Consider the following 13,164-nt stretch of genomic DNA (forward strand, 5'->3'; position numbering starts at 1 on the left):
AAGGCAACAATGAATATTGGAAAGACCACTGGCTTGGAAGTTCCAAGTCCTAGATTCAAATCCTTGCTCTGTGACTTACTGTCTCTGTGACCCTGAGCAAGTCACTTAATCTCTGGGTTTCTTTACCAGTAAAATTAGAAGAATGAACTAGATTTATAGGACTAAGGTCCTAAATCTATGATCCTAAAGTTTTTTTTCTTTTTGTACAAGGTACAGTAGGAATTTGGATGCTTTAAGCACTTCAAACTAAAAGTGAATTATTTAAAGATCAGGATAGTCCACATTTCCATCAGGTTATCGAGTTCCCATCTTGTTCATAAGGCTTTTTTAGTGACACAACTCTCACTCCTGTTTCTGTGTCCGTTGGAGAGGTGAGCCAGTGACAGGTGGGGAAGAGGTCCAAGTCAAAGCCTGGAAATATTGCTGCCAGACCCTACCTAAAATGATTTAGAGGATCCAGAGATGTAGATGCATGGGAATCAGAGAGATGATGTGGTTTGGGGGAGTGCATATAATGTGATGAATAAAATAACCAAAATATAGGAAAATAACTATTTCCTATTGTTAACTCCCAGAGGGCAGGGCAGGAATCATATATTCTCCATGATCCAAAGAGTAGCATGAAAAAATACATCCCATTTGAGTTCAACAAATAGTCATTGACAGTAAAAGTAATTTTTCTAGGCAAAGAAGTACCTGCTTATGGGCTGTTTCTACAAAATGCCAAAACAAAAAGTAGGGGAAAATTCTAATGAGTTATAAGGCATCTAGTCAATATGACTAAATACAATTGTTTATATAGCTGTTTTATTTGAATAAATTCATTCAAGCTGGCTTGTTTGTGTTGATACAGTCTAATTAGATTTAACAAACAGTTTATTAAGTTCCTATCATGTACAAGATATTGGAATAATAATAGCATATAATTCTATTGCTAGGTTTACAAAGTGCCTTAGACACACTATCTAATTCGATCTTTATAATAATGCTGTTGGACATTTTATAGAGTTACTATGATTCCTATTTTTAAGATGAGGAAACAAGGAAAGAAAAGAGAACCGACTAAGCCAGTGTGATAGAACTAATTAAGCATCAGAGGGAGGATTTGAACCCAAGTATCTCTGCACTCAGCCCAGCACTCTCTCCACAACACCAACTACCCCCACAACTGATTTTCTAAAAATTACCTGGCTTCTTCTAGAATAATCCCCATTATCTGCTTCTTTTCTTCATGGTTAATATCTTCATTTATATCTGTTCCTCCAAAGATGATTCCAAAAGGTATTCTTTGACCTGCAAAGTAATAGTAATTTTAAATAGTAAACTACTGTCAAAAAAAGAAAAGACATTTAAAAATGATGCTTCCAAGTAGTATAGGAATTTCCCACTGTATCATCCAAAGCCACCTTTTCTTTCTTAGTTGAAAAAGGTACCACTACCTGTACATCTGAATCAGAGAACTGGACAACCAAGGCTGACTTTAGCTCTTTCCCCTTGAAGACCATAAGTTGTTGTTTGTCCTTCCTTCTCAAAGAGGACCAATGACATCATGAAGGTGATGTCTTGACTTGCAAATGAATTGGATATGAGTATGGCACAGCTGCGAAAAGTATCACTCTACTGTCTCCTCCAGAGTCATCGAAGTCCAGTAGCAAGACACAGGTCAAGACAACTGGCCATGCAGTGGGAAACCTTGGCCTTTCTAAATTAAGGACTTTCCTAGATCTCAGTTTGTTTGAGGCCACTCTTATTCAAAGACTGAGAGTTGGGTAAGAGTTGAGACAAAAGATGGTTTAATTTACCATCAAAAAGATATCAATCTGGGAAAGGAAGACCCTCAGAGTTTCTGACCAGAACAGAAGACAAGTGCTATTTACACTCATTCTAAGTCATCAAAATCTAAACAATGATGAAGGCCCTTTGAGATCTACACAAACATTATCCCAATGTGACACTATATGGCCTGTTTAGTTAAAATCCATTCAAAGCCTTGAAGTTGCAAGAAGCCTTTAATCCATTCTAGCTTTTTCTTGTTTAATTTGTTGCATTTTTTTGTTCTGTTTTTAATTAGAAAGGTGCCTTCTCTGAATATGAATATTTATTGTTGACCAGGGATCTATTCCCAAATCCCATCCAGTCTTTCCAAAGCTTCTCCAAAGATTCAACTAGGGGAAATACTTGTTATCCTAACAAGAACTTAAAAATGCAACTTGTCATAGAAACAAGGTTATAAATAGATGTTAGATTTCCAGGCCAGCCCAAAGAAAACTATTTAACCCACAAGATACATGAAGTAGACCATTCTTTCAATCATACCCAATCACCATGAAGATAATATTGGTGTGTGATAACTGAATTTAAGTCAATCCAAACAACCTTTATCATGTGTCTACTATGTGCAAGGCACTGACAACCTCTGGAGATAATGAGACAAAAAGCAAAGAAGCCCTGCCCGCCAAAGAATTCTCATTCTAATTGGAGGTGGGTGGTATAAAATATATTCAGATAAGGATTATTATACAAAGTAATTCATAAAGACTTCATAAAAAAGGTGGGGCACCTGAAACTTGGAATGCATTTCCCCACCTATGCTGTACTATACCTGTTGCATGATTATGGGTACACCAACATGCACACACAATGTGTGGGGGAAAATGCATCCTGAGTTCTAAATAACCAACAAACAAAGGAACTTTTGGAAAATATTCAATGGCCAGGATGGAACCTGCCTGTATTAAGACTGTGAGCATCATGTCTTAGTCTGAAAATATGAATGTCACAGTGAAAGCCCTTATTAATGTTCAAATCAAAAAATGTTAGACCACCAGACTCATAATAGCATTGTTTTAGTATACTCTGTGTGTGTGGGGTGTGTGTGTGTGTGTGTGTGTGTGTGTGTGTGCATGTGCATGTGTGTGTGTGTGTGTGTGTGTGTGTGTGTGTATGTGTTAGACCAACAAAATGCATCACTCAATCCAAAACTCTTTCACTGGTTACAGGAGCTTTGGGATAAGTCAAATCTATTTTTTCTCTGGGCATATAAACCTGAGGGCAGGAGGGCTATTTCCTGAAATTTTAAACTATCTCTTCAATTGCACTGTTAGTTTAAAAGAAAATGGATCAAGGAGCCTCCTGGACAACTCTGTTACTACTACAGTGTGGGATTTTCTGGGAAAAGAATTGGCTTTCCATATAGACAGCCTAGGTTCGAATCCTACCTTTGTTCCTTACTACCTATCTCCCTGAGTCTGAGATAACTTATCTTTCGAGTGAGAGATCTGGACTGAATGCACTTTAAGAGCTTTCCCATCTAGCTCAAAATCTATGATCTTACAGCATAAATTTTAAAATAAGCAAGAGGAGTGAGAAATAATTTCTAAAGAAGTCCCCATGCTGTGGTTCCTGCCCAACCAAATATATGTGTGTGTGTATGTGCATGTGAACATGAAGCATGTGAACAGGCTTCTATGTATGTGGTGGGGGGTGGGGGGAGAGCAGTTAAATGTACCTACATTGTCATAGCTGCCTTTTATCTATTCCAGGCTTCTTATATTTGTTTTATTTTTAAATGTTTGTATTTGTATTTGAGGATATATTTGTATATTAGAAACTACAAATTCCCATATTTTGTTTTGTTGTTCCTCTTAGTTCAAGCTTCCATCACCTCTTGCCTGGGATACTGCAGTAGCCTCCCAGCTGGCCACCCTGCCTCAAGTCTCTCCCCACTCCAGTTCAATTTTCATATACTCACTTACTCAATAAACTCCAGCGGCTCCTGTGAGCTTTAAAATCAAATACAAACTCCTGTTTGGCATTTAAAGGACTTCACAACTGTTCCAATCTATGTTCCCAGCCTTATATTATATTATATATTATATTATACTCCTGCACATACTCAATGGTTCAGTTAAATATGTCTTCTTGCTATTCCTCACACATGGTACTCCATCTCCCTTATGCTTTTGCATGGCTATCCTCCTTGCCTGGGAAGCATTCCATCTTCACCTCCACATCAACACCATTATCATCAATAAGCATCTATTAAATGCTTACTGTGCGCCAGAAAAGAAAGGAAAAAACAGGGTCCTGCCCTCAAGGAGCTTACATTCTAATGGGGGGGGCAATTTGTAAACAATTATGTACATGTAAGATATAGTTTTGTATGGACTGAAGTGGGGACAGACTTGGGGCAGGCAGACCATCCAGCAGACTTGCAACAGTCCAGGCATGAGCCTGGTGGGACCAGGTGTTGGCCAGGGTGGCCATGGTGTTAGGAGAAAAGGGGCATGTTATGAAAGTAGAAAGTAAAGTTTACAGGCTTCAGCAACTGATAGGATGAGGCCAGGGATGGTGTGTGAGAGAATGAGGAGTGAAGGATGACCCAGGACTGGGAGGAGGGTAGTGCCTTTGACAGTAATAGGGAAGTCCGGAAGAGGTAAAGACTAGGGGCAAAGATTACAAGATCACTTTTGAACACGTTGAATTTAAGATGTCAGTTTACTAGACATACATTTTGAGAAGTCTGAAAGGTAGCTGGATATGCCAGATCAGAGGTAAGCATATAGTAGATATATAATAAATGTTTATTGATTGACTGACTCATAATTACAAATGAATTTGTTGGGGCACGGTCTACTGGAAAGAACATTACTATATGAGCCAAGAGATCTGGGATTGCATCCTAGCTCTGCCACTACTAACTGTGTATTAGCACTGGATCTCTAGTGCTTTATTAAATAAACAAGGGTGGTGTAACAAAACAGAAAAGATCGCTAGTGTACTGCTCCATCACTAGTCACGTGACTGGGAGAATCGTTACTCTCCCTCAGAACCCTAGTTTCCTCATCAAAAAAAGGTCACACATAATAAAGATAATAGTAGCTTCCATTTATATTGGACTTTAAGGTTCACAAAGTGCTCTTTTCACAAAAGCTCCCATCAGGTACTGCAGAGATTGACTGAAAAGAACCTTAGAAGGGGGAAATGACTTGTCCAACATTACAAGACAATTAAAGTAACGAAGCCAGGAGCTAAACCCAAATCTTTTGACTCCAATTCTTTCCATTAGCCCATGTCCCACCTAGCTCACCATAAGCAAAATATACATATATACATATACATATATTCATTTATTCATTTATTTGCCTATTTATTTGTTTATTTTAAATCCACCATAGAGAAAAAGGTTGGAGTGGATAAAAGGCAAATAAGACTAATGGGTGTCAAGAGCTCTCATTAGATTTTCCAATTAGTGACTTCTTATAAAAGCATAGGATCAAGCATTTCAAGCTAGAAGGTACCTTACACGTCACCAAATCAAAACCCCTAATTTTACATATGAGGAAAGTGAGGCTTAGAGATAGGAAGTAGTTTGCTCAAAGTCACAGAGGTTATCTCACTTGCCTTAGTCATTGTATTTGATAGATATGTGTTCCAATAATATTCTTTTGAAAGCATTTCTGTAGAGTGAGAAATTAGGTTAGGCTTTATCCTGGCCACTTTGGGAAAGGGGTGAGGGATTTGGGTTTAGAATGTGCGCTACCTATACCAAGATAAAGTCAAAATGAGTACACTATTTAGATATGAAGACTGATACTATAAGCAAACTAGAAGAGCAAAGAATAGTTTACCTTTCAGATCTATGGAGAAGGGAAGAATTTATGACCAAGCAAGAGATAGAGAACATTGTGAAATACAAAATGGACAATTTCGATTACATTAAATTGAAAAAGGTTTTGCAAAAATAAAGCCAATGCATCCAAGATTAAGAGGGAAGCAGAAAACTGGTAAAGAATTTTTACAACCAGTGTCTCTGATAATGGTCTCATTTCTAAAATATGTAAAGAATTGAGTCAAATTTATAAGAATACAAGTCATTCCCCAATTGACAAATGGTCAAAGGATATGAACAGGTAGTTGTCAGAGGAAGAAACTAAAGCTATCTATAGTCATTTGGAAAAATGTTCTAAATCACTATTGATTAGAGAAATGCAAATCAAAATGATTATGAGGCACTATATCACACCTATCAAATTGGCTAACATGACAAAACAGGACAATGATAAAAGTTGGAGGAGATGTGGGAAATTGGAACATTAACACATTGTTGGTGGAGTTGCAATGATCCAACCATTTTGGAGAGTAATTTGGAACTCTGCCCAAAGAGCTATAAAACTGTGCATACCCTTTGACCCAGCAATACCACTTCTAGGTCTGTATCCCAAAGAGATCATAAAAATGGGGAAAAGACCCAAATATACAAAAATTTTATAACAGCTCTTTTTCTGGTGCCAAAAAATTGGAAATTGTGGGGATGCCCATCAATTGGGGAATGGCTGAACAGTTGTAATATATGAATGTAATGGAATACTATTGTGCTATAAGAAATGATGAGCAGACAGACTTCAAAAAAACTTGGAAAGACTTATGTGAACTGATAGAGTGAAATGAGCAGAGCCAGAACATTGTACTCAGTAACAGTCACATTATAGGATGACTGACTTTGATAGACTTGACTCTTCCTAGCAATGCAAGAATCTACGACAACTCCAAAAGACTCACGATGGAAATTGCTACCCACACCAAGAGAAAGAAATATGGAGTCTGAATGCAGACGGAAGCATACTTTTTGCTCTCCTTTTCCTTTGTTGCTTTGTTTTATTGCTTCATTCTTGTGGTTCTCCCATTAGTTCTAATTGTTCTTTACATCATGAGTAACGGAAAATAGGCTTAATATGAATGTACATGTAGAGCCTATATCAGATTGTACACCGACTTGGGTGGGTGGAGGAGTAGGAGGGGGAGAAAATTTTAAAACTTAAAATCTTATAGAAGTGAATGTTGAAAACTAAAAATAAATTAATCAATTAACAAAAAAAAGAATGTGCCCTAGCCTTGAAGTCAGACATCATCTCCCTGAGCCTGTCTCCTCTTCTGTAAAATTGGGGTGATGCCACTTCATTAGGCGGTTTTGTAAATTATAAAGTGGTATATCAAGTGGCACTGCTTTTACTGTTATTTTCTTTATTTACAGAAACCCAGTGATAGAAGGGCTGAACCAGAACTTGGTTTTGGAAGAGAAAAGAAGGGAACAAGTGCACTGGGTCTAGAGTCAGGAAGATCTGAGTTAAAAAACCAGTTTCAGATATTTAGCTGTGTGAGCAATTGACTTAAACACTATTTGCCTCAGTTCTTCATCTGTAAAAAGGGGACACCCTGGAGAATGAATGGCAAACCACTCCAGTGTCTTTGCCAAGAAAACCCCATGGGGTCACAAAGAGTCAGACACTACTCAACATACTACAACAACAATAATATGCCAGACACTGTGTTAAGTGCTTCATAATTATTATTAGCCCCATTTTACAGTTGAGGAAAATGAGGTAAGCTGAGGTTAAGTGACCTGTCCAGGGCCACACAGATAATAAGTGTCTGAGGATAGATCTGAACCCAGGTCTTTCTGACCCCATGCTCAGCACTCTATCCCCTGTGCCTATTAGAATTTGACTCTGTAAGTCCTCTCAAAATAGAAACAACCCAGTGACCAAGACAGCCTGAAGAAAGAATGTTAAAATACTGAGAAAGCAAATGTATAAAGTTCTCATTATCAATGACACATGAAATTTAAGAGACTAGACATGTTGTGTCCACAAAAATTTAGGCCTCCTCTACTAAATGCCATCGATAAAATGACAGGCTGTCTCCTAGAATTTCACTAACAAATGACAACCACCCAGTTTTAGTTCTTTCAAGTATAAAAAAAGCAAATCATTGTTAAACACAAAACACAAAAATGTTTAAAAAACAAAAAGTTTCTCATCTTCTATTTCTCTTCGGTTGTTGTCTTTTTAGCCTTGCTTGCCACAACTGGCCTTGGAAACAGCACATCTATTGAAAGCATTCCATAGAATTCTCTCAACATAGCGGAAGTATTCCGTAGAATTCTCTCAATATAGCAGAAGTACTTGAATTCTTCTCCTTATTCTGCATGTTTATTTGGTTATCTGCCTTTGTTTGGAGTTTTAATCTTATAATAAAAAGTTCTGTAAATTTGTAAGTGCATGTGCTTTGGCATTATCTCTGAGCATATCATTTATTACAAGGCTGGTATCCCTCCCACCTGTGTCTTTTGTCCAATAACACCCCCCCAAGGCAAAAAAAAATACCAACACATTTATTAGAAAGGATAATGTGATGTCCCCCCAAACCCACTTGCGGACCTGGATAAATGAAACAATTCCATTTGGATGCATGTTTAACGCCAATGCTTCATTTGTCACTGGGTGCGCGTTGGCTGCTATTGGTTTTTCAAGGTTCTTACTATTAAACAGAAAGAAGTTACCTTGCAAAAGTCTGCCTCCTCTATAGAGATGAAGGGCCAGAGCTGCCTCAAACTTCTCAATGCCAATTAGGCTGGCTACTGCCGAGGAGCTTTCAAAGTCAAGGGCGTCTTTCAGAATACATGTGTGACCTACGGCTTCTAGATGATCCCTTCAACAAGAAAATGCCCAGAAAAGAAAAAGAAGCAGAAAATAAACATTAATATGCTACAGGCTAGCTGTTATGATTAATACTTCAATCAAAATAGATTTTCCTTAATAATTCTTGGTTCCTAAGCTGACCTTTTTGGGCAATCTGGCCTAAAACAGAAGTTCTCCCTGGGAAAAGCCAAATGGCTATCGCAAACGCCATTTTACCCCCACCCCTAGGCTATCTGATGTGTATGGCTGTATCTTTGCTCCTCCGTCCCCAGGGCCCAAAGAAGACAGAGCGCAGCACCTCCCCTACAGTTTAGTGGCCACACAACACTCTGCCATTTGTCATCATGACACTTGACACATATATTTTCTGTCTACTTTGATGACTCCCTCTCACCCTTTAACCTGTGGGAGTCCACAGGTTCTTCTTTCTCCCTGCACACTCTTCCTTTGGAGAGCTCATTAATTCTCACGGTTGCAATTATCACTTCTGTGCTGATCATTACCAAATCTAAATCTCTAGATCTGACTTTTGTCCTACCTGCTCCACCTTAGGAACATCCTCCCACCTGGTTGTACCTCAAAGTCGGTATCGCCAAAAATGAATTCTTCATCTTCCCCAACTCAAACTAATTCCTTTATCACCCTTCTATTAATAGCCCTTCCGTTGGTTCTTGGGGTGATTTGGACAGCACTCTCTCCTTTAGTCTCATATTCAGTTATTCTTCCTTAGAAATGTCCTACAGTTACCCCTTCCACATAGCAGGTATTAGAGGCACAGTGTCCTCAAGATCTGTAAAATCAGCTTAAAATTTTTAGCCTTCCATACCAGAAGAAGTTGGAATTACTAGGGTTTTAAAAGATAAAATATGTTGATATTATACAATACTATACATATATTTTATGCATTTCTAAGTTTCTAAACTTTTTCTGTGCCCATCTGCAGCTTCCACAAAATTCCCATTTAATTACTTATGCCAAGCCACGATATATTGAAACCATGATGGGGAAAGTTGCAATGGGGAAGGGATAACTATAAATGGTTTTATTCCCACTGCTCCTGCCCTACTTCAAGCCTTTGTGCTTGTATTACTGTTGCTTATATCACTATTAATCATAATAATTAATATTAATGATAACAACATAACTGCTTGTTACTATTAATAGTCTCCCATGTGTAGTCTCCCATTCCCCTACCCTCTGCCAATCTATTCTATACAAAGTTGCCCATGAATCATCCTAATGCACAATTCTGATCTTGTTACTCTCCTACCCAAAACTTTCAGAATTAAATTTTAACTCTCCAAAATGGCATTCCAAGTCCGTAATCTCACCTTACCTACCTATCCATCCTACAATTCTGTGATAGGAGGCCTCTCCTCAAAGTCCAGTTTTTTGACTATCCATCTCCAGGCTTTTGTCCACATTCTTCCCATTACGTGAAATAAATTCTCCCTCCTCTCAACTTAGCTACCTCCTAGCTACTCTTCAAAGCTCAACTTACTCCATAAGTTTTTTTTTCCTTTTCCCTACTCTTCTAGCTTAAATTGATCTTTGCCTTCTCTGTATTATTATAGAATTCCAAGGCATTATTCCCTAAAGAATTTAATCAAATGTTCTTGTCTATCTTGCCATGGGAGTTATGTCTTCATTCTCAAAGAAATGGTTAAGTTACCTGAAAGCAGGGTCCATTTCTCCTGTTTCTCTCCCATTCCCCTATTCACTTAGCACTGGACTGGGCACAGTAAGCATTCACTACATGAAGAACTGAACTGAAGTGAAAGAGATGCCCTGTCACCATCATATCATACATGACTCTCTTCTAAATTCCATCATATTCCTAGATCCAGGCTCTAGAAACACAACTCTAAAGAATGTGCTAAAAGAAGGACTAAGAATGAAGGAAGATAGCAAGAGAAATGGAAATCAAAAGAAGCCTGGTTTCACTTCACACTCTGCAAATTGGTAATGATGACAAAAGATGAAAATAATCAACGTAGGAGGGGTTATGGGAAGATAGGCACATTAGTACATTGTTGATGGAACTGTCAATCAGTATAACCATTCTGTAAATCAATTTGGAATTATGCAAATAAAGTGACTAAACTGTCCATATCCTTTAACCCATTACTAGATTTATATCCCCCAAGGAGGTTAATGAACAGATAAAAGAACTTTTTATGATAGTAAAGAATTGGAAACAAAGTAGATGCCCATCAATTGAAAAATGGCTAAACAAACTGTGACATATGAAAGTAATAGAATATTACTGTGCTGTCAGAAATTATGAATGTGAAAAATCTACATGAACTGATACAAAGTAAAGCAAGTAAAGCCAAGATAACAATGGATACAATAACTCCAAGAGTGTAAATGGAAAGAACAAGTAGAAAAATCAAAAGTGAATGTTGCAAAATAAAAAACAAGTACGACTTGAAAGAGCAATGAGAAGCCACTCCCCAGCAGGTATGCAAGTGTTTCACATTGTATATCTTTTCAGACTTTTTCAATGTCTTGATCAGTTATGCTGATTCTTCCTGTTCTTTTTTTCTTTTTCTTTCTTTCTTTCTGGTCTTAACCATACCATTTGTTACATAGGCCGGATATGGGAAGGAGAGGGAGTGGGGGAGTGGGACACTGGGGGAAATTATGATGGTGTAAAAAAGACAAAATCCATCAACAAAATTTTTTTTTAAGAACAAAGCAAGAGATCAAGAAATGAGCAATGTTTGCTTGAAACAGAAAGGTATATTTTTTTTCAATAGCTTTCTCAAGTATAAATAGGCACCTTGAAACATGTGCCACCATTATTTTTTGTGTGTGTGTGAGGCAATTAGGGTTAAGTGACTTGCCCAGAGTCACACAGCTAGTGAGTGTTATGTGTTTGAGGACAGATTTGAACTCAGATCCTCCTGACTCCAGGGCCAATGCTCTATCCATTGTGCCATCCAGCTGCCCCAACACCATTCTCTTTTTACAGGGAAATTATAAGGGTTATCTTATTCAGACTTTGTTCCTCTCGTCACCATTTCTATTGTTCTATTTCCTATTCTATTTTCCAACATGCTGGCAACTATTCCTTCTGCTCTGTTCTCCTAATTGGTGAATATCTGCCCCAAACACTATATCTGGTGGGGACCTAGCCATGATTCTCTGGACTCACTTTCCAGACTTCATGTCCTCCTCCTCATATGTGCCCTCTCCCTCAGAGCTCTCCTTTATGTGTCGTCTTCTTCCCATTGAAATGTCAGCTCCTTGTGGGCAGGGACTATCTTGCTTGCATACATTTGTATCCTCAATGCTTAGCACAGCGCCTGGCACATAGAAAGTGTTTCATCAATGCCCTATCTGTCCATCTATCCATTTCTCCCTCTCTCTCTCTCTCTGTCTCTCACTCTCTCTGTCTGTCCCTCTCTCCCCTCCTCTCTCTCTGCCTGTCTCTGTCTCTTTGTCTCTGTCTCCATCCCTCTCTCTTTTCTCTTTCTCTCTCCAAACAGGAAGTTGAATAGTTAAGGCAGTAAGGAAGGGTGGTAGTGAGTTTAAATGTCCAGTGTAGCAGAGAAGAAGAAAGAATATGATGGGAAGATACATAGGATATTCATTTAAATATTAAAATAACACTAAGCAGCTAACAGATCCTGATTCATTAACCTGCACTTATCAAACAGAGAGACAGCCTGACATAGTGGATAGAGAAGTGACTGGGAAGACCTGAGTTCAAGAACCACCTCTGACCCATAATGGCTATACAACCCTGGCCAAGTCATTTCGCCTCTGTTTTCCAGATAACTCTCTAAGCTAACAAGATTCCGAGAAGATACTGACTTGCATTGCTGGACACATTTTTCTTGCCTGGGAGTTCTCTTTTCCAAAGAAATCACAGGGCCAAACATTTTATTCCTGTTAAGAAGGTATTATCAACAACTTTTTATCATGATACCTGACAAATGCAAGAGAAAGGCTTCCGTGATTTTTATTTCATTTCCCTATTGCCTGATAATGTTGGACATGATTGGTCTTTAATTTCTGATTGATCAGCGGTCAGCAGTGGCTCATTCCCCATTTGGATGCTCTGTCCCTACTCTTTCTGTCAAGCAATAAATAGGTCTATAAATGCTGAAATTCACAAGGGATGCTTCTATTTATAGGAAATTTGCTTAAAGCTGCAAAATCTTTCAGGGATGCAAATAATCACCCCTGAAGTATCTGCTTTGTCAGCTCCCTAATTCTGGATATTGTGCTGTACTCAAGTATTGATAGTCTCGATTGTGTGGCCCTCCAATAGGAGGAAAACCTCTTAAGAAATAATTTAGATATTCAATTCAAGAAACAGCAGAGTACAATGTACAGAGTACAATGGCTAGAGCTGTGGATCTACAGTCAGGAAGGCCTGGTGTCAAATCATGCTTCAAGCCCCTTCCTAGCTATGTGACCCTGTGCTAGTCACTAACCTATCTGGGCCTCAATTTCTTCAAATGTAAAATGGATGGATAAATGATAGATAGATAGATAGACAGACACAAGGATGGAAAAGATAGAAGGAAAGATAGATAGATAGATAGATAGATAGATAGATAGATAGATAGATAGATAGATAGATAGATAGATGGATGGATGGATGGATAGATAGATAGATAGATAGATAGATAGATAGATAGATAGATAGATAGATAGATAGATAGATAGA

The 13,164-nt window shown here is 38.2% G+C and overlaps 1 protein-coding gene across 1 annotated transcript in view; it reads right to left on the bottom strand.

The window, feature by feature from the left end:
* The window catches only part of GLT1D1 (glycosyltransferase 1 domain containing 1), a 109,435-nt gene that overhangs the window by 82,365 nt on the left and 13,906 nt on the right, over positions 1-13,164 (bottom strand). Inside the window, exons 2-3 of the mRNA XM_027853558.1 lie at positions 8,342-8,490; positions 1,188-1,293 (exon numbers count right to left, since the gene is read on the bottom strand). Of these exons, the coding sequence (XP_027709359.1) occupies positions 1,188-1,293; positions 8,342-8,490 (255 nt within the window). The remainder of the gene's footprint in view (positions 1-1,187; positions 1,294-8,341; positions 8,491-13,164) is intronic.

This window comes from Vombatus ursinus, unplaced genomic scaffold, assembly GCF_900497805.2.
Source record: "Vombatus ursinus unplaced genomic scaffold, bare-nosed wombat genome assembly UNPS02009994.1, whole genome shotgun sequence".
In the NCBI taxonomy this organism is placed as follows: Eukaryota; Metazoa; Chordata; class Mammalia; order Diprotodontia; family Vombatidae; genus Vombatus; species Vombatus ursinus.